Consider the following 25,906-nt stretch of genomic DNA (forward strand, 5'->3'; position numbering starts at 1 on the left):
GAATAAATCTATCATATCATCCAATCCTTTCAAGACTTCTTGATCATATGCACTCTTGGTAATAGTTAGCCACACCATGATTTTTATGTACAGCTTATATAAGGACATGGATTCTGTTCTTTTCTTTCTTAAGGGCTGAGAGATTTACTATTACCTAGCATCTTGTCAGAACACAGATGGAAAGAAAAGTAAAACACGTTAGTTCCTTTAAAAAATCAGGCTAACTCTTTAACAAGTAATTATCTCCTTCAAGGTTAACAAGTTGTGCCAGATAAGGAACTACTGCAAAATGAGCATTTTTCCTGGGACCAACATTCATTTAAACAGAACTGAAGGTTCCAACCACTCAGTGAACTGACAGATAGCAAATACCTTAAGTAAAGCCTAAAAAAGCAAAACATCCTTACCTTGCTGCTGCTGCTAATAGGTTCTTGGCATTAGGAGCTCCAGGATCAACAGACAGAGACTTGGCAGCCAGTAAAAGCTTGCTGGAAGCCATAGAGATGCTCTTGAGGTTACCTATTACTTGAATCTGGTCTTCTTTCGTCTGAAAAGGCATAGCAGTATAACATTAAGTGCCTAGCTTGCAATACAGTGAGTGCAAAAGCATCATTTGGAAACCCATTTTGTTTATCCACCTGAAACCACTGACACGTGGAGGGCCATAGTCCAGAGGAAGACATGGACCAAAGCCTCTGTTCACCCAGACAGGTGCCTCTAGCTCCATTCACATAACAGAACAAGAGACCCATATAACAAACAGCTTCATCTCTAACAATGGCAGTATTCACAAAGGAGCAATGGAGAAACTTTACTACTTGTTAAACAAAGCTTTCATTGTCAAGATTCTCATACATCTCTGCCTGGCACAGCTGATCCACATTACTCCATCAGTGTGTACTGTCTGTATTCTAACATCCCGTGTAACCCACAAGCTCTCCTGCATCCAACTGGGATTACTTCCACAGAAAGATCCCTCCAGAAAGTCCTCTGTCCCAAGACAATAAATTTCTATAAGCCTACTTTAAAACTTCCAAGTCAGAATGCTTACTATGACCCATTCACCTAATGCCACTGTTCGAAAATGGATAACCTTCATATGTGTACAATTACAGGGAGAACTGCAAATAGCTATAATAACTAGATTCTTCTCTTAGTCATCAGCAGAAATGAATTTGTTCTAACGGTCTGTTTAAGGCTTAAACAGTTGTCTACTACTCAGTTGATGTGAATAGTTTTTCATCTATATTTACATTCTGCCCCCTACTCTCATATGGTACTGCTTCTGTACAGGCCAAATAACTAGACACAGACAGAAGTCATTCTCTATTGAAAGATCTGCCATTATTTGCTAAGATCATTTTAATCCACTATGACAGCACGACAAGCAAATCCTGAAGGTCCACAATATCACCTGGAATTCTTTCAAGTAGCAGTTTGCACTGTTATTTCTACCTTTGCCTGCACTGAATTGCCTCGGATAAAATATTCTAAAACTTAATGAGGCACATGGATGAAGAAATAGATGTTGAACTCCTATTTCACTTCAGAGAATCAGCTGGCATTCAGTATCTACCTCACTTCACAAATGTGAACCTCAGTTATTAAGGTTTGATAAAAAAAAGCCAACAATTGTTGCTGTATCTCTCTCCTCAGCATTACCTGAAAAGTACCTGCTTTATACAGGCACTTCTTAAGTGCCTTTAAAGGACCAGCACACTCCTGCCAGTATTTCTTTCAGCAACAATTTTTAGGTTTACAAATTCTGCTTACTAACTAGGCCAAAACAGTCCACAAATTCTTTTTTCTGCGTCCTCCCAGCTTACTTGATATATGACTCCTCTTCATATGCTGGCATTTGTTATGTTAAATCATCTCCAAATGACCAATGAGCATTGTTTGGTATGCCTAAACCCAGTAAGATAATGAAGGAGACATCCTCAACTTCAAATGAGAACGCAGATGACTAGGAAAAAACTAGATAATGTAATAACATTCCTGAATCCTACTGTGTTTACCAGAACAGAACTCTGCCAGATTTTTAACCACTAAATAGAAGTGCAGGTGCTGCTGTCACATGCATGGCACTTCTGCTCTTCACACACTTGCTCCACTCTGCAGTAGGTCCACGGTGGCACACAACATCAAGCAGTACAAGTCTGGATTTTAAACACATCTTCCTGTCCTTCCACTTAAAGCATTTGAAATGTAGCACAGAAAGGTGTCACATGCTGGACAATGTTTACCTACAATACATTTAACAGTAGCTCTACCAAAATAGAGGCAACTATTTCCATAACCTTTGAGAAGTTCAGCAGGCCTTTGTACCTCCAGATATACAGGTCACACATTGGTTAGCAAAGAGACCAAACCAGACAGAGGAACATGAAGGCACACTTCTGGTTGGCCGCAGAAGCAAATACACAAACATTGAGTTCACTTCACTCTGGATGACTGCTGCATAACCCATTATCTGTCATATTTGGATACGCTTACACTAGCACATTGTATTGCATTCCCAGGACAGTCTTGCTCCCAGTTAGCAAGATAAAAAAAAAAAAAAAACAAAAACTTACTTGAGCTTGGCCAGCCATTTCAATACCAGCATCAAGAAATTCATCAAAATCATCACTGAATTTTCCAGATGCTGCAGCTAGTTCTCCACTTTGGCCCCGTGTAGCATGGACAACTTCTCCTGCTGACTGATTCAAATCTGCTGCTGCCTGGTTCAGCTCACTCTGAGCTTCTTGAAATGACTTAGAACTTGGAGGAAGCTGTAAGAGATCAAGAGCTGTGTTTTATTGTCTACCAAATCACACCAGCTCTTTGTGACTGCAAAGTTCAACACAATTCAAGAATACTAAATGTAACACAGCAGTACGTTTCACAAACAAGAATGGAGTACTGGGTCTGAATGCCTACTGTTACAGTTCTCAAGGCAAAATAGTCTAGCTACAGGATAGTCAACAAGGAATCTAGACAGCAAGCTGTTTCTTTCCAGGGACAGACCATTAAGCAAGCTTTTAAAGGGACAGATAAGATGTCAGCTATTTGATTGTCTAACATTCGAAGTGATGAATTCAGTAGAAAAAGTTGGAGAAGTTTTGTTCTCCATGTCATCGCTCACTTCCACAAACAAGATTTCCAGAACAACATGCAAGTATCAGCAGTTCTTCAATGACTGAATTTAGCCCTGACTTGATCTGACCAAGCAGCACTGCACAAACACTAATGTACAATTCCTTCTTCATCCACAGAGTTGCAGGATCACTGATAGATGAGACTGAGTTGTTCAAATCACACAACCTTTTAATGAACTGGCAGTGTACAGGTTTTGTTTTTTTATGTGACCCCCCCCTGCCCATTCCTGATACTGACAGAGTTAAATAAATGTAACAGTTAATCTCTTCACATAAAGCAGCCATAGATGCACTAAAACTTTTTTAGATGATGACACTTCTTAAAACTGAATGGGTCGCTTGTGTGGGAGATTAATTATAATTTTCTCCTTTTTATATTCAAACTGTGAAGTCACAGCTAGCATTCTCAAACAAAACAACAAAGGAACAAACAAAACCCCCCAACAAAATAAACTGACGGTGATCAAAGACAGCAATTTTAATACTGCCTTCATAAGCCACAGATACATTTCAACTTTCTAAGAGAACTAAGAGAACAGCATTTTAGTCAAATAACTAAGTTCTCAAAACTGCATAGCAATCAAAACATACATGAAGTATACTTCAGGCACATTTGCTACATGATTTGATATGTGGAGAACCCAGATCAGCTCTTCTGAAATTTATTTTATGGTAAAAGACATCTCACCAAATCAACAAGGAGCTTCTTGCTAGACTCCCCAATACTCTTCAAAGCCACATCCACATCCTTTTGTCCAGGTAGACAATTCACACAGTTATTCAATGAGTGAGACACTGCTTTTGCCACCTACAACGCAAGTAAACACAACTGCAAGGAGAAAAGCTTAAGCAATCATTTAGCTTACAAACAGGAGGCACAATCTATACCCAGCAGTTTTTACAGTTCTAACTCCAACAAGGCCATTTTTGAGGCTTGCAAGTTCCTGGGTTGCTCACCTGTAGTCTAGCAATCACTAACTACACATACTCATTAGATAGGATTGTGCTGGCAGGGCAGCTCCACAACTGCTCTTGGCATCTGGAGTAAAAGCTTCACCACCCCAGATACAAGAAAGCCACAGAGGTTAACCACATACTGATCAATCTTCAAAAGCAGTTGCAGCAATCACGTAGAAAACTATGCTCAGAAGGTGAGCACAACATGAATACAGATCCTTTTATTAACAGTGAGTTTAATAGGTGTTTTGTCTTGCACTTAATTGCATCTTTGCCTCAGTTTGTTTTTCTGAAAGATGACTACAATACATTTAGCACTAACTACATTGTTTGATGCAAGACATGATGTAACTATTTGCAAGCTGCTAGAAGTACAAGCCAGCTCTGACATTTCTCGTGGCCCAATGATCTGTTGTTTTTCTCTTACCATTTAGTGCTGTACTCTATGGAACTTCAGTTGATTGTCCACAATACACGTAGCTGCTCAAGTCGCTACTTACCTGGGCTAATCTCTGCTGACTGTCTGCATCTCCTGGTGCAGCCAGGGCCTGCTTTGCCTCCTGAATAAGCATAGCAGAGCCTTCCATGACATCCCTTGCTGAATCCAACATTGCATGTGCTGCTACAGGGTCAGTAGTTGATGCTGCAACCCCTCGTGCTGCCTGAGCCAACGTCTTCAAAGCCTGAGCAGTTTCTCTGGCAGCAACTCCTATGTTCAGATTTCATTGAGGAATCTATTAGTACTTTTGAAGACAATTCTTGTATTTTATGACAGCTAAATTTGCAGGTTATGATTCCACTGCAACGCAACATTTCAAATGCAGTTTAAAAGACAACTTTCAAACATGAACATATTTGAAGTATACAGCAGCATTTGCTGAGAAAAATGCCTGCAGTGAAGCCATAAAATTAATATTATGTCCTAAAGAGGACATTCTGAGGCAGCTATAAATCAGTGACCAAATCTCACTGAAGCAGAATGAAAGAAGAAAAGCAAAAAATCGGAAATAAAGAGTCATATTGCAAGCTACGGGAGAAAGCGATTATCTGTAAGAACTGCATACATGACTTCAAGGCTGCAGCATCTCTGCCACTTTTCAAAACATGACTTTGGGTTTTTGGAGAAGAGAGAAAAACGGCTAAAGTTCAAGCAATTAAAAGCTAAATAAAAAGAGATTACTAACGATGTGGCAACTTGATACAACATAATCCCGGCTTGAGTACAAGCTTATAAAAATAAATTCAGTCAGAGAACATGTCATGTAATTACTTTCAACATACAATGAAAAGAAACTTGCTAACATAGGTACAGGCAAGAAGGAACGCTTAAATAGTGGAGGTAAGCTGTAAAGACTTCCAATCACTGATAAACAGCAGAATATGCTATAACATTCATAAACACTCTGCGCTCTTTTCAGTGCAAAAGGCTTTTTGCATAACAAAATACTATATAATAAAAAATAGTTAGTTGGGCTCTGAAAATGAACTCACTGCTTTGTAAAATTTCCCAGCTGAACAGACTTCTTAGCTCGATGTTGAGAGCTAGATTCAGTTATTAGATATCAGCTGCAATTATCTGTATTCCTTTACCACAAATCCAGCCCTAACCTTCGCTTAACTACGGAACAGAAACGCACGCCATCTTAATCCAATTAACGTGCTTCAAATGAAAGCAAATGCAAGTTACATAGCTCTGATGCAGTTACAATCAGTGAAATCGTCATGAATTCTGTCAGTATTAAGAGCATTCTACTGTAGCATTTGCATCAACATTCCATTTCTAACACAAGGAAGGAAATGGAACATTATATTATTGAAGTGTAAACCCTTTTTTCCCACGCGACAAACATTTTCCTTATTAAGGTGTTTTCAGTTCCTGAAAGTGCAGGTACATAAACTGGGGCAAGTACTGAAGAGAACCGATTGCAGAATGCGTGTGTCAACATTCCCCACTGGCTTTTCCCCCAAACTGCGCAGAAGTTGTATTAATGAGTCAGAAAGACTGGTTGCGTTATACAAAGGAGATAGCAGCATCTAATAAGAGATGAACTGTTTTAGACATCACCAAACCATCCCAAGTATGTTTACATCTTATATTTCAAAACACATCCAGAGACCCTTTCAATCTTCTGAAAGGACACAGAAACATTTCCAGTGGCACCAACACTTAAATTGCACTATATTTTCATTCTGTCTTTGGAAAGAGTGTGTAATATATTTTTGAAAACAACAGATGTCTCAGTCTGTTCTGGTTATGTACATACAGCAGATTGCAACACTGTTTTATGAAGCACATTACTTAAATTAGCAACCTGTAGTAACTTGCCAAAATTCACTATCAGCATAAAGAGGTGAGCAATTCCTTAACTTCAGCAGTTTGTGATGAGAAAGCCTTCAAACAAGCATCTGATGGGAAGTGTTGTTTTCACTGACATTATAAACAGAACAGTACCTGTGTAGTGCTCGTTGCCTTGAGCGGCACAAGTTAGTAACTGGGCCATCGATGAACCAACTGCTTTGGATGTGCTTCCCAGATCCTGGGCACATTTCTCAAGCTGTAAAAAAATGCAAAGGACAGAATTCTTTCCTTAAGCTTATCTGAAACACGCTTGCTTTCTAATCAGTATTAGAAAATTCCTCTCTCTCCAAAACCAAGCTTTTATCTTAGCTACAGGGAACATGTGGTTAGTCTGAAGACTTATTAGCATGTTTTCCCTGTCCATGTTGAAATAAAATTACATATAGGTCTTATAAACAATAAAACTAGAATTAAAATATTTCATAATTAGCAAGTGAAAGAAGTAAATAAATTTTTGGTGAGAAGGAGGCTTTTGCCAAATAAAACATTTCACTTACTGAGCCTATCAGAACATCAGCTTCTAAGTTCTCATCTTTGTCCTCATTGAAAAAAAAATCTTTTTGAAAGGGCTAAACATGACTACTACTAAACTGTATTTTGCTCAATACAGGAGGAGGGCCTACACTTCTGTATTTCTGCTAAAAAATTATGCCTCCTGTGTAATAAGAATATATACTCCTTTTAAGAGAATCAGTGTAAAATCCTGCCAGCAGAATCATCCAGTGTCTCCTAACAAGTTTTCCTCAAACATTTAAAATGCTAACAGCTAACTTTTTGTTTGTTTTTAAATGAAGGACATCCTTTATTAATTACCGTTTCTCCTGGAAGAGGTTTTAACTGTCCATCCACAGCTGCCATCTTTGCATCTTGCAGTTCACTTTTGAGGGTCTGGACCGTATTTAAAGCAGAATCAATTTCCATTGGGCCACATGCTTCGTGAGCCTATTCAGAAATCAGATCAATAGCACTGTCAGCACATGTAATCCACTATCAAAAATAGTAAATGCTTCATATACAATCCTTCCAGCATAGTTATTGGTTTCATGACTTCAGGGACCCCTACACATTATGGCTTCCAAACTACTGCACAATACTCTTAGTTTGTGAATAGAGTAACATGCTGTTAAAAGCCACCACAAAATGCAGTGCACCCAGTATACCTTCACATTAGACATTTCAGATACTGAAAAAATAACTGCGTCCATTTGGACTTCACCTTTGATAAATAGCCGAACTATGTATCGCAACTGAAGTCCGATGTGGCAGCCCACAATCATCAGTATCTTAGATGAACATTTTCAAGTTTGCTGAGGTGCACTCACCTGTATGCTACAGTCCTGGTTTTGGGCTTTGGCATTCACAAGAGCAGACTTTCCCACAAGAGTTTTTATTTCTTTTTTTTTTAAAAAAAAAAACACAACAATACATGAAGTGTGGAAATCTGCATTGATGGGCTGCTCTGTGCGTGCCCTCCTACCATCTTTCTGGTTCAGCAATGGTAACTCTAGCTTTTCAGTTTTCTTATCAGTTATTCCTCCCCTTTCTATTATGACACAGGAGCCACTTGGGATTCTGAGAAAACTGCTGACCAAGAACAACACTGAAGCACAAACTTCCTGAGCATGAGCCACTTCCTTTTGGGTGTGGGGGGAAGACAGGGAGCCAAGAAGGAGTGAACCACTGACCACTCCTTGGGCCATCTTGCTTTAGCTAATTAGAACTACTACTACCTACCTTCTGGGAGGCAGTCCGTAGCTCAGCTAAGCTGGTGGCAAGGTTCTTCGCACACTGACTTAGCTGCATGGCTGCTGCTTGATCAGTCACAGTAGGTACTGCAGCTTTAGCAGATGCCACCATTTTACTTCCAGGCTGTCCAAAGAAGAGCCAGGAACACAAATTTTACTAGCTAGTTTTCTTGAGGAGAGACTTAGTATTTAATGAACATGCTTTTTCCTCCATTTACACAACAATGAGGTTTCTAAACCTTCTGTAATGACCGCTTCATGTACTTGCCTGCTCCTTAACCATGCACTTGCCTTCTCCTTAACCATGCACCTCCTAGGTTGCAGTCTTCTATTCATATCATAACTCTACATTGCTGCGTCCCCTGTAGCAGGAACCATTCATGCCTTACTGGTACATCAGCCACTTTGTAGTAACCAGTGTCTGCCTGTGGCCTCGAAGTACTCATGCAGACTGTGTAAAAACATCTGAATTTGCAGTTTTGCTATTGAGCATCTAAGTGGCATTATCAAGCCCATTGAGGACAAATGACAAATCTCTTTCACTGTTTCCAAATATTAAATTCTTTCAAAATTCTATACATGAAACAAGTAATACAAGCAATGACTCTACAGGGTTGGCTGCTAATACAATTAATGTACTTTTCTGATTCACATCATCACTATGGTTCACAAATACAGGCACAGAGGAGATGGATCACTTTAACGACTCCAGAGGTGACCACACAGCAAAATACAGAGTGGCAACACTGTTATAAGCTCTACTACATGGGACCATAAAGAACCTCATAATAGCATTCAATGAAAGGCTTTATTTCCGCTTCACTTCTAAAGGTATAGCTGATGCCAATTAATGATAGTGTTATTACTCAGAGAATTGGTTTCTTCAGTTTGTTTCTTGTACGCTCAACAATATACCCAATAGTGTTATCAGCGCTCTTTGATTTTATCTCTTTTTTTATGTTTTATAAGAAGCAGAATCAAAATACATGTTTTGAACAGAAATCAAAATCTGCTACATCTGCAGATCAATATCTAAAACCCATGGTAATATTTCCTGTCTCCCTGTCATTTTGGAAGAATTCTGAAGATTGCTGCTGCAGCACTGTAACTCTGCCTTCATTAAAGAAGGTTACGACAGCATCTCTAACATTCAGGCCTCTGCTTTGAAAGATCCTGAATTGTCACCACCTTGTTCATTAAACTCTTTCCGAGAAAGCAAATGCCACTCAAACAAACATTTCCTCCCAGTATACTTCAGCTTTCTTATTACTAATACTCAAAACGTTGGCAGTTTTCATTCTCCTCAGGTTCAACATGCATCAGCTACCTGATCTGAGGAACTAAACTCTCCCTAGCCATGACTCCAAGTCTGCGATGAACTTCTTTACACTGTTCTTAACAGTTTACTGCTTATTCATCACAAATAAAACCACAGAGAATTAGAAGTACTATTTGTTCTGATGTAATCTACTACAGTGATTTACTTCACCTGGAGGAAGTTCTGGCTGGAGTTTATCAGAGCAAGCTGCGCACTGAGGTCTTCTGCCTGAGCCTGACTTCCTCTCACGCCTTGCACCAACTGAGGAATGTGGTCTGCAACATTCTACAGTAAATGAAGGGAGAAACTTTCAGCATATAAATATGAACAAACACTCTAACGCTAAATCAGTCTCTTTCCACATCCCCCTAAAAGATGACTGGTAAAATTCACAGATACAATACTCCTGTGCCTTCACAAAATCCGTTTAGGAGTCTGCGAAACTGAATTAATACATGACAGGATTTCTCACAAACATTCCACTCTTATTTAGAAATATTTGTTTATGTTACTTGTTAGTTTAAAGATCCTACAAGACAACCAAGATTCTTCTGAAAAGTTATGTGCTTACACAGCATTTACAATGACTTTGTTTGCATGCATAAATGTTAGTAGTACTATTTTCAAATGAGTGCCTTGCTTTAAGAAAAACAAAACTGAACACCCCAGCCTACTTTTCCTTGACAATATTAAATTTATAGAACAGCTGTAGCATTCTGAAATGTGTATTGTCAAAACATTATTCCTGGAGTGCCCAAACTCATGCTCACAGAACTCCTTGTCTATCTACTTCACATTAATCTTACTTCAGCAGTGCAATACTGAATTCCCCCCCACCCTCAATGTACCGAAGTAGGTATTGATCTCCTCCACTATCTAATAAATCATAATCATGATCAATTTAGAACAAATTGTAATGTATGTAGGGAATCAGCTTCTTTCTCTTTAATTATTCATACTAAAATAGTAGCTTCCTGCAACACAATCTTGAGACATACTTGAGCTACCTTATTTCTTTCTTTTGTGGTTTGGTTCTCATTCCCTGCATAACTGCTCTCAAGAAGAATATAATTTTGCCTTCTTCTATCCTCTTTTCAACTTATATTTTTTTTTAATATAATTTCATTAAAAACTGCAAAGTAACATTTGTCTAACATTAGTTACAAAACAAGCTTTAAAACATAGCATAAAACCAAAACAGAACAGCTTCTTGGCACAAAGACTCTGAATTTTAGCTTGGAACTATAAAACCATGCTTGACTTCAGGCATTTGGCATTGAGTTGTGACAGGTTTACCTTACAGCTCTGCACAAGTTGCTGATGGGCTGCAGTGTTCTTATTTGAAACAGCTGCATTCTGAGAAGCTGCAATAGTCTGAGTAGCAGCAGCTGCAGCTTGTTTAGCTGCAATCTAAGGACAAAAATAAACAGTTAAAACACTTAGTAGTTAGACCAAGTAATTCAGAGTATGAAGTACTCTAAAAATACTGAGAAAGTCTTCTTCAAATGCCTGGGATTTTTGTTATCAACCTTTCCTCCTTGCAAAATTAAAAATTCCAACAATTTATCCAAGATGTTCCAACATGTTATGCAATTGTCTTCTTTAACTGGCCCACTAACTACCAACCATGTATGAAGTTTATCCTTATCATCATATGCTTAATTCCTACATAAGGTGTTATGTGTTATCAGAGCATTATAAAAATAATCTTCATAGAAAAGTTTTCTTGAATTCAGTTAGCAAATTAAGGCATGATTTATTTCCTAAAATACTCCTGATTTTTTATTCTATATAGAGCAGCTTAAATACACTTATGAAATACGGTTATTGAGTTAGATGATCTTGTTTGTCTAATCTTGTTGTACATAAATAATTTTCAGACTACTGGAAAACCACATTTGTAAAGTAGAGATTATGAAAGGGTTTTTTAATCTGTCTTTTCTACATTTTAGCTGAGAACAGGAAGATCAAACCAGGCCTAAAAACCAAACTCCAGATAAATTTCATCTTTAGTGCCTTTTTTGCCTTGGCTCTGCCACCAGCTACTGTGCATATTCTCAGTTTTGTTTCTGCTATTTTTTATTTCATCAACAACTTAACACTTTAATTGGATACGGTGCATTTCGACATATCTTCACAAGGAACTTTACATGAAACTCTGGCACATATACTGATAAAAAACACCAAGGATATTTTGTGTAAATGGCAGATCATATAGATAAATTAAAACAGCAATGAAGGAGTTTCAGCTCAGCTGTTTGAAACCTAAGCTTTTCCAATTTTATGGCTAAGCCACCATCAAATATTTTCTGAATCAAATGCTAACACCAGTTTTACTACTTCAGTGATAAAAGCTCTTCAGTTTTCCATATCTGACCACTATGGTATCATACGCTAGCATTTTAAATTTCAAGCCTTGTATTTTGGAACTGATCTTACAGTGCTTAGTACTTTTTCTGAAGTATGTATTTCTAATTACTTCAACTTATCTACAGGTTTATCAAAATAAACTGAAAATTCAACAGTATGTGGCTCCAACCTCTAATCTGTTGACAATCTTCTTCTTGATGGCATTCTGTGCAGCAGCATTTGTAGCAACCCGCAGTCCCTCAGCTGCTTCTCGCAGACGCTGCTGTTGATCCTCGTTTTCAGGATTGGCTGCAGCTCCCTGCAGAAAATTTCAGAGCAAAAAACATCAGCCACATAAACTGATCTTGAAGAGGTGAATATAAAATCTTCAGTTACAGTCTGCTACATGGGCCTTTATTTTCTTTAATTACCTAATCCAAAATTAGAACATTAGACTATGAGAAGAACATTAAACTGCAAAACAAGTGTAAGCAGAAAATTTGTTGTTTATGAAACACTGTTACTATTGCTCACTGATACGTTAGTACTTCAAGGAAGTGGAACATCTGCTTTGTATACTACTTTTTGCTTCGTGTACTACTTTAGATGTCTGGGGAAAAACTTGTTTTGTAAAACAACTCTACTATAACATACCACATACCATCTCTTCTTTGTGCCTAACTACACCATTTTAAGCTGACAATTACTTCAGTTTTCCCATACCTTTGCAGCTTCAACCATGCGGGCTGTAGAATCGGCAAGGAGCTTTGCAGCTGCTAGGAGCTTCTTTGAGTTTTCCATGTCAATTTCTGCTTCAGCATCTGACCTCATTGCATTGACGAGATCTGAAGTTGCTTGAGCCAACACCCTGGCCTGCCGTACCATTTCACCTATGATATGAAAATATGTTTTTACTGGCCTAGTCTTTGCATTTGAGCTTTGCTCAACAAGATGAACAAAAAGTAACATTTGCTGAAGTATTCTTTTGACTTGAAAAGGACAGGTAAGTAGTTCGCAGCTTAGGAGCTTCACAAAGTCTTGATGACAATGTATGTGATGGATACTGCTACAGTGGACGTGCAGAAGAAATGTAGTATTTGTATTACAGATAACTTGACAAAAAGCAAAAAACAGTATGCCAGGTTCAGGCAAACTCTTGGCACAGTGAATATTAACAATAATGCTCTCAAATTACAGCCAAGATTTTACTCCTTTAATAAAAATTACCCCCTCTTGCCTATTCTTTTGGGATGTTTGTTTTGGAGAATTATCTTCTGTCTAACAACATAAACTAGACTAAGAACTCTTTCTGGAAGGACTCAATATTAATAAGGTGTTTTCAACCAAAATAATAGGAGGTGTTTGGGTCAAAGGTCTCATTCTTTTTTAATCAAAAAACTATTAGAAAGAAAACCAAAGCCCTATTTTTCTCAGGTGCAAATCTGATTTGTAGGGCTACAGCATTAAATGTAGAAAATGGAAGTGTAGTAGCTGTTACCAGGTATTTCCTAATGTCTGCTTTTGCAATTAACATTTTATCCAAACATCTAACTCAGGTCCCATTCCACATTTTCTGCAGATAACAGTCTTTAAATGGTTTTTGCTACAATATTAGGCCAGCAAATCAAACTTAAGGAATAATCTGATTAGGTAGTGATATAGCAGTCCGAAGCCGAAGTTTCTTTACCATCCAAATTATGATTGTAAGACAACTATCTGTTATTGGAAACACCACTGAAATCTGAATGGCTTTTACTAAAAACCAAGTACAGCAAGCACAAGAAGATACTTGACTGTGAAAGGAAACATTACCAAGATTATCCCTTATTGCATCCTCCTGTACAGAAGCTGAATGGTTTATAAATGACATAAAGCTTAACATGTTTCACTATGCATACATCTACTAATAAAATTCCTTAGGATAGCTACAGGACATTAGAATAAATTTTGTGAGCTTTCAATGGGAAGATCAAGAACAGTTTAGCAAACAATGCTCCTATGCATCTCTTAAAAATCTTAATCAGATTTCTCAAAGAAGCTCCTTCTAAGGCCAAAATACACTGAGAACACAAATTACTTCCCTGCACAAGTTCCACTAGGAAAGTGTTGCACAGCTGAAATGAATTCCTTGAAAAAAAATTCTGAAATAATCTGAATTTTCCAAAAAAGTTTAATTGGTTCATATTGACAGTACTGTAAATACAACTGTGACAGTGAAGTACTTAATTTCCTGGCCTTGTGTTCATATAACACAAAAGAAAAAGCAGACCAAAAACATAAAAATCCCAAGAGATACCAGAACTGCTTTTAAAAATCAATGCCAGTTTTATATATTGAATGAGTTGTTTAGATATCAAATAGACACTGTCCCTTCACACTGATAATTCATCCCATTTTTAACTACTGAAGTTTCACTGTTCAATTTAATTTCCTACAGGTCATTTAAATGTTAGGCATCTCAAGCCCGGCTGGCTCTTGAAGCTGAGCATTTTAGAAACATCATAAGAATAAGCAAAAATAATTTTTAAAACCTACTACAAAATCTAAGCACAATGAAATCAATCACTGGCAACTGTTCACTCGGGTACCTGTCTTCCTATTCAGAGATGAGAACTTGCTGCACAATTTTGTTAAGTGAAATAAGAAGGTAAAAGAAAACGGAATACTGAAGTGATTCGTTAGCATGGCATTGATTGTTTTTGAAGAATATTCATTCTATCTAGCACACAGCTATGTGCATTTCACTGATATAAATAATATCATGGGTTGAACGACTACCTAGAAGTACAGCACCCTACAAGGTTTTTGACTCTGTTTGAAATGTGCACATCTCTGAATCATGAAACACGACTATCCATTAGAGAGACTTACCAGCATCCCCCATCGAACTGAAAATACTCTCCGTGACACACATGATGGTATCTGTGGCCTGATCATAGCGTCCAATAGGCTCTCCCCTGCTTGCAAACTGGCGGACATGCTGCAAGAGGTCATTCAGGGCTTGGCTGACAATGCTGGCAGCTGCACTGACCTGCTTCAGTAACTCAGTGTCATCTGTGGCAGCCTGGCAGGCCCTCACACAGTTCTCCACTGAACGGTCCACCAGTTTTCCTGCCTCGATCAGCTGTTCCTGGCACACTGGAGAGCTGATGGTGGGACTCACAACCTGCATGTGGAAGGGGGACAAAGCATTCAGAAAACACCTTATTTGCAAATTTTCCAATTATCAGTAAACAAAACATCTGTTATATTACTGCTTTCCTTAGACAGAAAACCCTGAAGTTAATATTTAAATAGGTAGTTTCAGACATCTAAATGAGGAAGCTAAGCTCTGGATGTCATTAATTTCATTTAAATTCAGATGTCAAGAATGGAGCCCATCACTGTCTTCCACCTCTTCAGCAGCTACTGACTTGAGCAAACACAACACAGTGGTTCTGGATGGTAGGCAAACACTGAATTCCTCCAAAATAACTGTACACTTGACACACTTCCATACTCTGGAGTTCCAAACAATATGGAAACTTAATTGGAACTGATTTGTAAAGCCTTCCGATAACAGTCTCTTCTTCATACATATTCATTACAAAAAGCTCTTACAGCCAAAGCAACAAGGTGAAAACATTGAAAATGTAACAGTTAAAATGGGCCATTAGTTTTATTATAAGACTCCTGGATGTTTCAGAATAGCTGAATACCCATTTTCCAACACAATCCTATGGAAGCAGAATCTGCAGAATTCAAAAGCAGTTTCTAAAGTAAGAACTGTGAATTGCTTTAATTTTTACTGGGAAGCAACAGTTGGCCAAAGGCAATGGATCTATTAAAATAACTGAGTTAGTGCAAAACACAGCAAATATATCTGAAATTAGCAACCACTACCTTGATTTTGATTGTTTAAGTTTTAGGTGATGTGAATTCATTGTAATTTTAGGCTTCATCAGAAAACATGCACAGCCCCCCCAGGCAAGTGTTATTTCTTATACTAATACTTCTGAAGTTTGTCTTTTGATCGTTACCATCAATTCAATGGCAGAGCTGTATTATTTATAGAACCTTCTTTGGTGATTATAGAAGCACCTTGCATCCTCTGGGCCACTCTTTGCAACACTTAGGGGGGATAATTTATTTATCAGCAAGTTTGATATCGACTAACTCTACAACTCTGATATTACTGAAGTATATTGCCTGAGACTATCAGGAATGCACAGAAGGATACACCCACACGGATGCTGTGCCACATCATGAACACTGCCCGCCTCACCTTGGCACAAGCCACAAGCTGGGAAGTAGAGAGCGCACACTGTGTAGCAGCAGCAATCACTCTGTTCTGCAGGACTGTATCTTCAGCAACCTGTGCTACGTTCTTGGCCTTCAACACTAACATAGCAGCAGCATTTGCAACGGCTTTGGCCAGACTCATCAGAACATCCTAGCAAAATGAAGGGAAAATTCAGTCTTATAAACAAAAAGTATGTGCTTTGCTAATGTAAGAACAAGTCACCTCAAGGTAAACAAAAAAAAAAATTAGATTCATTAAAACAAAATAAAAAAACATTTCAAGAAAGGCAGAAAACATACCTATTACTTAGAAAACTGGACATTTTTCTGTTCTCAGCAATCCCAGAACATTTTTCCCTTGTATAACAACAGTTTAGTTCCTTGAAAATGAAAAATTAAAACACAACTCCTGCAATGAAATAGTTCAGGAAATTTCTCCCTGTTTTCCTATTTAAAATACTCCATTTCATATACTTTTTTTTTTTTTTTTTTTAAAGTGGGATGGAGCCTGCGAAGAGATGCTACAGATACAGTTACGTGTAATTTTCATGTGGGAGCAGAAATGAATTTTAATCTCAGAAAATGAAAACACCAGATTTTCATTTTAAGACATGACGGCATCATAAACTACCCCTCTCCTTACCTGTCTTTTCCAACATTCAATAGCACATAACAGAACATTTAGATTCTTCCATTTACCCAAGAGAGAAAGCAGAGGGTAGCAATATGTATAAAACTAGCAATACAAATGATAACTCTGATGAAACTTGCAGACAGATTTACTAGCGCATCATGTGTTTAAAATGGCCTACAAGGTATATGAGCAGACATTTTGCATACAATATCCTTCAGTGGTCTACCTTTTGCTGTAGAATACTTCCCCTTGTTTCTGGATCAAACCTGTTCTTGGTATTGAGTGGGAAAAAAAAAGTTTTTAACAGATCATTTAAGGACAACAGTTTTAAACTGCTAACTATGTGATTAAGCCAAACAGGCATTATCCTTTGACAATCAATAATATTAATCACCTCATAATAAAGCTACGTATTTCTGACAGTAACAAGCAATCCCCTCATTACCTGGAACCTTTCATCTGTTTCATTCTCTCCAATCTGTCTCAGTAGCTCTCCACTGGCTTGCCCAATGCTTCCAGCTGCAGTCAAAACTGTCTGTCGAGGCTAGAAAAATAATGGTGAAATGAGTTATTTCAAAGAAAACGAGCTTTACTTAAAACTTTGGATTTCCTCGAGGAATATCTGCATTAGCATGCAATCAATATGACTAAGAAAAATTAAACCAATAATTCTTTGGAGAAATCTTTATTTTTCCATATACACAGTTGGTTTATTTTGGGCGTTTCATCTGCAGAATGTGTGAAGAACTTGGATGAATTTGAATAGACATTACTGTAATAACTCCAAGGAAAAATAAGGATGGACAGCCAATATGACAACTGATCTTAAACAGCAGATTTCACATTTCTTCAAAACAAATACCTGGAGCAAACTAGCTTCAGACTTGAACTCACAACAAACCAATCCAGATATCCTATCCAGGTTAGTACTACTTTCATTTCTGGAAAACTATCACAGAGGTTAACTTCTTATTTTATTTGTCAAAGATGACAAAGACAGTAAAGAAATAAATCAGAGAAGAGTATTTCTCCGTTTCCAGCTGGCCCCAGAATGGATCCACTGCTGGCCAATCCTGAGCCAATGATTTACACTGGCTGTGCCTCTGCGGTAACGTAATTCTAGAAAGGGGAAAAGTGCTGCACAACAACAGCTGGAAGAGAGGAGTGAGAAAATGTAGAGACACGACCCTGCATGCACCAAGGTCTATGAAGAAGAAGGGGAGTTCCAGGCTCTGGATCACAAGTCCAGTGTTAAACCACCACACTCACCTCTCCTGAAGTAGGTTGAACAGCCTTCAGCAAGTCTGAGACAGCAATGGCCAATGTTCGAGCAGCTTTTAGGAGGTCCTCTCCACTTCCAACTTCATCATCCATGAGAGCAGCAAGCAGTTTCACACCTTTAGACATCTCGGTGAGGTTGGAAGAGATGGTTGTAATTGCACATCCCACAGCAGTGTAGTCAGTGTCAACAGGGTCACCTGTAGAGCAAATATTTTTTCATGAGAAGAATGCTTCAGTGGTTAAAAAGGAAAATGACACAGCCACCCCAAGCTATGATCTGGTGGGAGACAACAGACAGATGTGAAGATGGCCGAACAATGTCTACTAAATAATTTCAGTGTCACTTGAAAACTAAGGTCTGCTATCACTTTTCCAATCTCTATACATCTCTTAAATAGAACTACTCTTCATCCAACGTAATTTGCTGAAAAGTCCACGGTTTCAGCTATCTTCCCAATTTCTACCTTTGAGGAATCCAAAGTAACATAGTGTTAACCCCTTTAAATCACTCAGCTCCTTCAATTTGTAATTTGCCAAAGCAAAAACAGTCAGTAAATATCTATAATTTCTAACAAGTGTCAAACAAGTAACACTCTTGTAGTAGCACTGCAGAGAGTACTCTGTTGAATAAGCAAGCTACATTTTATCTTCATCAATGCAGTACTTTCAACATTAGCGAAGATAAAATAAAAATCAGAAAACTGTACTGGTAGGGATAGCTTGTTTTGCATGTCAATGCATGTAGGTATCTGACTGTTTTGAAGAAAACTTCTCCCACGTTCCCTTACAGTCAGTCCCTATGGTACTTGAATTGGACTGATAAATAATTAGGAGACTGCAAGCAAGTTCTTGCCTTTGAAATTTACCTGCTGTAAGGTTAACAACAGATGCAGTTCCTGCAGTGATAGCATCAACCTGAGAGTGTATTTCATGTTTTGATTCATCAACCTTGTTCTGAACCCATACTCTTGATGCCTGAAGAGCAACAACAAAAAACAAGAATGAGGGACTGCAGTAACAGGCTGCAACATGAAATCCCGTGTTAATCTCTCATTCCTTCACAAATCTTTAAAAGTGAAACAGAGGACAAATACCAAGCCTTTAAAGAGAAAAACAAAAGCAAACATTTTCTGTTGCTGAATCTCACACTTCACAATTTCCATCAGCTCAACAGCTGCCCTTTTAAGGTGAACACCAAAAACAGTGAATCCATGAAAGATTATGATTCTTTACTGATAGTCTCCTATGAATAGTAGTTTCTTGATCTGTCCTCCTGCCTTAGCCTGAATCAAAAGTTACAGAATCATATACTCTTCTTTTTCATTTGATCATATTTTTCAAGGCCTAGGAGGTGGTCGCACTCATCACAAGTATTGTTCATAGTTTGCCTTTAACAAGGCAACATATAACATTTTGTACATGAAACAAAAAAAAACTACAAAGTTATGCAAAGATGGTTGCTACAACCAATCTCAGAAGACTGATGAAAGTGAGTTGGAGCAGTGTACAGTAATTCCTTATAGCAAGCACAAAAAATTTAAAAGCTTTAGAGATACCATTTTACCTCCAGGGACAATTATTAAACTGGTCTGCAAACACCCCAAAGCATTACGATCCATTTCTATGGAGACTAGAAAAACTCACCATGTCCTGCCCTAGAGGTGGTAGGTTATCAACCTCACTGAGGTCAGCTTGAGCTTGTTGAACAGCATGCATGCTGGTATTAATAGTCCCCATCAAAGCCTGCTGAGCTGAAGTCTGAAAGGCAAAACAAGGAAATGGCTGTGCCGCATTCCAGAGGACACTTCAAGCAGGTGTTACTTTGGCATTAAAAGACAGTGAGCAACAAGTCCTGATCCTGACTATGCCATTTTACACTCACACTCCTCTGTATTTGCACACATTTACAAACTGTTAAACTTGCAGCCACCAAGGTTGACCAGCTATACATACTACTCTTCTAGCAGTAAATCATGAGCTTAAGCGTACTTAAGCTTTTTGGTATTCTTAATTTAAATGAGACAAATCAGTATCAACTTTAAGCCTGCTAGAAAATTTTAAATTGGTAGACCATTGACAAGCTGCATATGAGCATTTTTCCTAAAATTGTTTACTTTGGACAGTCTTTAAAATGTTTTTTTTTTTAAGCTTGAATTCTGTTTTAACTACTTGGAAGTAAAGAAAAGGTTGGCAGAGCTAGTTTTAAGACAAATGAAAAAGTCACTCAAAATGTGATATCCTAAATATTTCAGGCTTGCTCAAAATATATGTTCAGTAAGACAGCCAATACACCACACTCTACAACACCCTCCTGCTCTTGCAACATGGATAACATCCTGCTTCTAGCTATTTGCAAAAACAACAAGTTTCAAATGCTAATACAAAACAAGAAGATTCCTCACAAGTGGGGGCATATGTCCTCTGTGCATCTGACCAATCGTGACCTGCTGCTGGGGAGAAGGCATGATGCCGACATTAAAAGTTTCTGGGCCGCTGGACCCTGAACGCATAACAGCTGGTAATGCCACAGAGCCATGCTCTACCTTCCCTGTTCGGTTGAACTGTTGCTGTAAGATGGTGGACCTAAAAGAAAATGAATGAGCGAATAAATAAATAGACAACTAGATGGATAAGCAAATAAATATAATAGAAAAATGCAATACGGAATTAGTCATCTCCTGTAAGTCCTGCCAGATGTTCTTCCTTTAGGATTTTAAACTGCATTTTACATCATTTGGAGAAGCTGAAAAATTTCAGTCTTTTCTTCCAAACATTTTCTAATACTTTAGAAAAAAATACATCTGCAGCTTTCAGTAGATCAAATATTAATAGAACTAATGAGCAAGCAGCAAGGAAAGAAGGTAATGCACAGTTTTGGCATACATGGAACAAAAGCTTTACCTAAGATCTTTCACAGGCAGAATCAGAACAAGGTTTATAGCACGACAGCCTGCTTTGTTTTAACTGTGTCAGAGGCTGATCAAAAGAAGCACATACGCTCTGGAGATGGTTCTTGTGAGCAATCCCTGCATTTGGGATAAAAACTAACAGAACTTCCTTCTTTACACACATATGTGCACACAGTACTTGCCAATAATCTGGAAGTCCAGATTATTACTCTGCCCTTGTGAGGCCCCATCTGGAGTAATGCGCCCAGGTCTGGGGCCCCCAGCACAAGCAAGATGTGGAGTTGCTGGAGAGGGTCCAGAGGAGGGCCAAGAAGATGCTCAGAGGGCTGGAACACCTCTCCTATGAAAACAGGCTGAGGGAGCTGGGCTTCTTTAGCTTGGAGAAGAGAAGGCTCCAGAGAGACCTCACTGCAGCCTTCCAATACTTAAAGAGAGCTTTTAAACAGGAAGGAAATCAAATTTTTACACAGGTAGATAGTGACAGGACAAGGGGCAATGGTTTTAAACTAAATGAAGGGAGATTTACATCAGGTATCAGGGGAAAATTTTCACTGAGAGTGGTAAAGTACTAGCACAGGCTACCCAGAGAAGTCATGGATGCCCCATAACTGGAGGTGCTCAAGGCAAGTTGGATGGGGCCCTCGGCAACCTGATCTAGTGCTCAATTTACTGGGTGGCAACCCTGCCAGTGGCAAGGCAGTTGATCCTTGAGGTCCCTTTCAAACTAACCCATTCAGCCCAGAAGGCCAACTATGTTCTGGGCTGCATTAAAAGAGGAGTGGCCAGCAGGGAGAGGGAGGTGACTGTCCCCCTCTACTTGGCTCTTGTGGGGCCCCATGTGGAGTACTGTGTCCAGGCCTGGGGCCCCCAGTACAAAAAGACACAGAGCTCTCCAAACGAGTTCAGAGGAGGGCCACCAAGATGATCAGAGGGCTGGAGCACCTCTCCTATGAGGAAAGGTTGAGGGAACTGGGCTTGTTTAGCTTGGAGAAGAGAAGGCTCCAGGGAGACCTCACTGTGGCCTTCCAGTACTTGAAGGGAGCATAGAAGGGAGAACGATTGTTTACAAGGGTGGATAGTGATAGGACAAGGGGGAATGGTTTTAAACTGAGACAGGGGAGATGTAGGTTAGATATTAGGAGGAAGTTTTTCACTCAGAGGGTGGTGACGCACTGGAACAGGTTGCCCAAGGAGGTTGTGGATGTCCCGTCCCTGAAGGCATTCAAGGCCAGGCTGGATGCGGCTCTGGGCAGCCTGGTCTAGTGGTTGACAACCGTGCACTCGGCAGGGGGGTGGAAACTCGATGATCTTTGAGGTCCTTTTCAACCCAGGCCATTCTATGATTCTATGATTCATTCTATGATTCTACGACTTACAGTCTGAGCTCCATTGCTCAAGAATCAACTTACGACAAATAGGTACCACTGCTGGTTGCCTTAACAAGCATTTTTACTACAGAAAAACCTACCCCACAATCCTATAACAAAGCCAGAAGTCTACAGAATTGCCTGGAAATAGTGCTCCCTTCTGTTGAACTACTCTGTAGAAAATAATTTCTAAAGTGTAATAACCATACTGTATTTTGAGTGATGAAAAAAGTTGCCATTGCTAATGGATGTAACACAAATATTTACTCCTGTTGTATACACTCACTTCTTTGGTGAAACAGATTCTTCCAACATCGTTGATTCCTCATCACCTTCAAGACCAAATCTATCTTTACTTTGTTTCTAGAGGGGAAAAAAACCACAAAGTTAAACAATATAGGTGGCTTCTTGCTTGCTATCTCTCCAGTATTTTCTTGCCATTTATCAGAAATCTAGTCAAGTAAACTGCAATCTTGCCCAGTGCTGAAAACTATGGTTGTTGGGATTGTTCGTTTTTGAAAGAATGTGATAAAATAGCCTCCACTTTGGAGGAGGTTAAATAGTCCTTCAGCATTTAACAGACAAGTTCTAAGTCCTGGAAGATTAAGTGTACAAAGACAAAAGGCCTATCATAACCAGCAACACAAACAAACTTGAAGCTTTTTTGAATAAAGCAGTATGAATAAAGTGCTGATATTATTGTCTTCCTCTCAGAAAAACAAAACAAAACAAAACAACATTCTGGAGACAGTGACATGCAACAACACAAACTCCAGCACAGACAGTACACATGCCATCATCTGACTCAGGATCAGCCAACTAGAACTCAGCTACAAACCATCTTAAGAATCCTGAAATGTCATTTTATGGTGCTACCTACCACTAGGAAACACATATCCATAGGAAAGGTGTATTTAACAATGTGCCAAGTTCTTTTACTGCAGTTACTTCATATATCTGGACAATCTCAACATCTGACTTTGAGGAATGGCTGGGTTTTGTTTGTTTGTTGTTTTAATTTTATAATGCCAAAAGGGAGCTAGAAGTACACAAAGGAATTAAGTTAGTCTAAGCCACTAGAAAACATACAAATGGGAAACTATACTAAGTTCTAAAAGCATAGCCTTGTAAAAAACAGTCATTTTCCACTGCTGACCTACTGCAAATACACTGCTTTCTTTCTACCTTGTTAAATGTCTTGCACTCCAAATATTCAGAAGACAAGAGGGAAACACTCCCTGTGATCTTACGTAAATTTAAGAGGAACTCTTCATGCATATCCACATATATACACACTCCAACTTGCTTCTGAAAAGTCCTTACTGTTGAAGTTTGAGTTTATGCATGAAACTGCCTATTTCTATTTAAGATGATGTCTTGCTTCCAGATTAGCAACAAAAATTTAAAAAAACATCTGGATTAAAAACCAAGTAAAAGCTACTCAGGTTTAGGATTCCCTGTCAACTGTTAAAAAACAACTTATCACTAGAACTGCAGTTCAAGAGTTCGTGCAATTTATTTTTTTTAAAGGAGCAATAATACCATAGCAGGAAAAAAACGTTACCAATCCATACCAGAGTGAGTGAGCTGAAATAGTCCTAAACACACCAAGAATTATTAACATTATGCACCTGAGAGATGAACTATACTTCATGGTATGCACCAGTGAGGCAAGCTGGGCTCAAGAACTAGAAATTGCATGCTTCTCATGTGTACCATGAAGCATCATGAGTGTTTACTACTTAATCTGTTCCAACTTATCCATTTTTAAATTGGCTTTGTCAGCAGACTGTCAAGAAGAAATCAAAGACTGGAAATGAGTAGAAACATGCACATCTGCTCTATCAGAGACTGCTTTTGTTTGAAATTAGAGAGCAAAGCTACATGTGAAGTTTAAGAGAGTGAGAATTGAGTTTTTAACCATCTATAGAAGCCTGCTGCTTATTTAACATATTAAGTCTGAGATTGACAACCTCAAAGAAAATGGCAAGTATTTTGGATTCCAACAACCCTCCTCAAACTCTGATTTCACAACACTTGATGTTACATCCCACACTGCATGAACAAGGGCAACAAATTTTCCTGAGCTACCTAGTTTTCTATCATTCCTTGGCTATTGAAAATCTGATAGAGCAAATTATTAAGATTCAGCCAAACTGCATCAAGTAAAAACTTTTCAAGGAGTAAACAGTGCTATATGAAACACTTCAGATCACAACAACATTATTTACTTGTGAAAATTCTTAATGCCGGAGGTCCATATCAGCCTCCCCTCTCTCACCAGGCACACTTCACAAAAATATATTTCAAGATAGTCTTCACAAATACCAATTTCCTCCCTCTCTCTGCAGAAAGGAAATATAAATCTTTGCTTTACTGACCACAGTATTTGACAGACAACATGTCAAAAAATGACTTTTTTCTTCATTTTTGCCAAAATACTTGCTTGGCTTTGATGCAATATACGCAACAGACAAATATTGCATAGTCTTTAACATAGTTTTAAATGCTGATCACTTCCTCCAACTTAATTCACTGCTTTGGTCCGCAGCTTAAAAGAGCTAGCTTAAAAGGAGAAAGTTTTTAATAGTTCTCTGGATATACACTCACAGACAGAAGTTCACCTTCCAGATGAAGGTGAACCCAAGCCCAGGTGTGTTGTATTGAGTCTGACCCATACGACCAGTATAGTTAACAACCTTGATATCTTCCAGAAACAATCACACACATTGAACTGAAAGAGCTTATGGTACTTAAATATAAAAGGTAGTAATACTAAAACACTAGATAGTACTGGCTCCATGAGAGAAAAACTGAGCTTGCACACACACTGAAGCTTTTGCACTGCTATACAGTGATTTTACAGCATTTTTCCTAGACATCATCCTAATATTATACCTTCTTCAGGATGATATCAATATAACCTGCAATTAACTGAGAGATCTGCTCCCCTTCAGTGGTCTGTACTGAGTAATAGCTTTCCTGATATTCACCAAAATCCTGAAAAAAGAAAAAAGAAATAAATTAACTCTTTGAAAATGGAGGATAAACAAACAGTATCAAATGTGAGATAATTCCAATTTTAAAATGGTTTGTATAGACACTTGATTATATCTAACAATAGATGAAACTACTCCAAGAGTGTAAACTAGACTAAATATAGGAGTAAGTAGGAGGGGAGAAGGTTGTTTTTTATTGTTACTTAAAATAAGATTCTCAAATTCAAATGGCATAAGAGCAATAGATATTTAGTCTGACCTTATCAGTCACTGAATGAAAGAGGAAACTTGAGAATTGTATTCTAAAGTATTATCATCCATGCCATTGGAAATTAGATGCATATTTTTCAAATGAATGTTAGCATCTAGCTACTACTTCTTGCTCTACCACATTAAACAACACTTTCATATCGAAGATTTTCTTCTTGCAGTGGATTCCTATGGACCAATTAACAATAGATATCACATCCATGAGATTTCTTTAAATCCATAATTTATGTTCATATCCTGCAAGTCACAAATTGCATTTTTAATGATAATCAACTTAAGGGGTTAAGCAGGTGTTAA

General features: G+C 38.3%; 1 protein-coding gene across 4 annotated transcripts in view; it reads right to left on the bottom strand.

Moving 5' to 3' along the window:
- The window catches only part of TLN2 (talin 2), a 151,939-nt gene that overhangs the window by 54,189 nt on the left and 71,844 nt on the right, over window positions 1-25,906 (bottom strand). For all 4 annotated transcript variants that reach the window (XM_021407155.1, XM_021407154.1, XM_021407156.1 and 1 more), the window contains exons 12-31: window positions 25,239-25,340; window positions 22,627-22,703; window positions 20,467-20,647; window positions 19,709-19,822; window positions 18,931-19,039; window positions 18,053-18,261; window positions 17,229-17,327; window positions 16,133-16,300; window positions 14,740-15,034; window positions 12,592-12,758; window positions 12,059-12,187; window positions 10,816-10,929; window positions 9,691-9,804; window positions 8,191-8,325; window positions 7,270-7,398; window positions 6,550-6,652; window positions 4,598-4,806; window positions 3,829-3,948; window positions 2,577-2,774; window positions 408-547 (exon numbers count right to left, since the gene is read on the bottom strand). In XM_021407155.1, the coding sequence (XP_021262830.1) occupies window positions 408-547; window positions 2,577-2,774; window positions 3,829-3,948; window positions 4,598-4,806; window positions 6,550-6,652; window positions 7,270-7,398; window positions 8,191-8,325; window positions 9,691-9,804; window positions 10,816-10,929; window positions 12,059-12,187; window positions 12,592-12,758; window positions 14,740-15,034; window positions 16,133-16,300; window positions 17,229-17,327; window positions 18,053-18,261; window positions 18,931-19,039; window positions 19,709-19,822; window positions 20,467-20,647; window positions 22,627-22,703; window positions 25,239-25,340 (2,912 nt within the window). The remainder of the gene's footprint in view (window positions 1-407; window positions 548-2,576; window positions 2,775-3,828; window positions 3,949-4,597; window positions 4,807-6,549; window positions 6,653-7,269; window positions 7,399-8,190; window positions 8,326-9,690; window positions 9,805-10,815; window positions 10,930-12,058; window positions 12,188-12,591; window positions 12,759-14,739; window positions 15,035-16,132; window positions 16,301-17,228; window positions 17,328-18,052; window positions 18,262-18,930; window positions 19,040-19,708; window positions 19,823-20,466; window positions 20,648-22,626; window positions 22,704-25,238; window positions 25,341-25,906) is intronic.

This window comes from Numida meleagris, chromosome 9, assembly GCF_002078875.1.
Source record: "Numida meleagris isolate 19003 breed g44 Domestic line chromosome 9, NumMel1.0, whole genome shotgun sequence".
Taxonomy (NCBI): Eukaryota; Metazoa; Chordata; class Aves; order Galliformes; family Numididae; genus Numida; species Numida meleagris.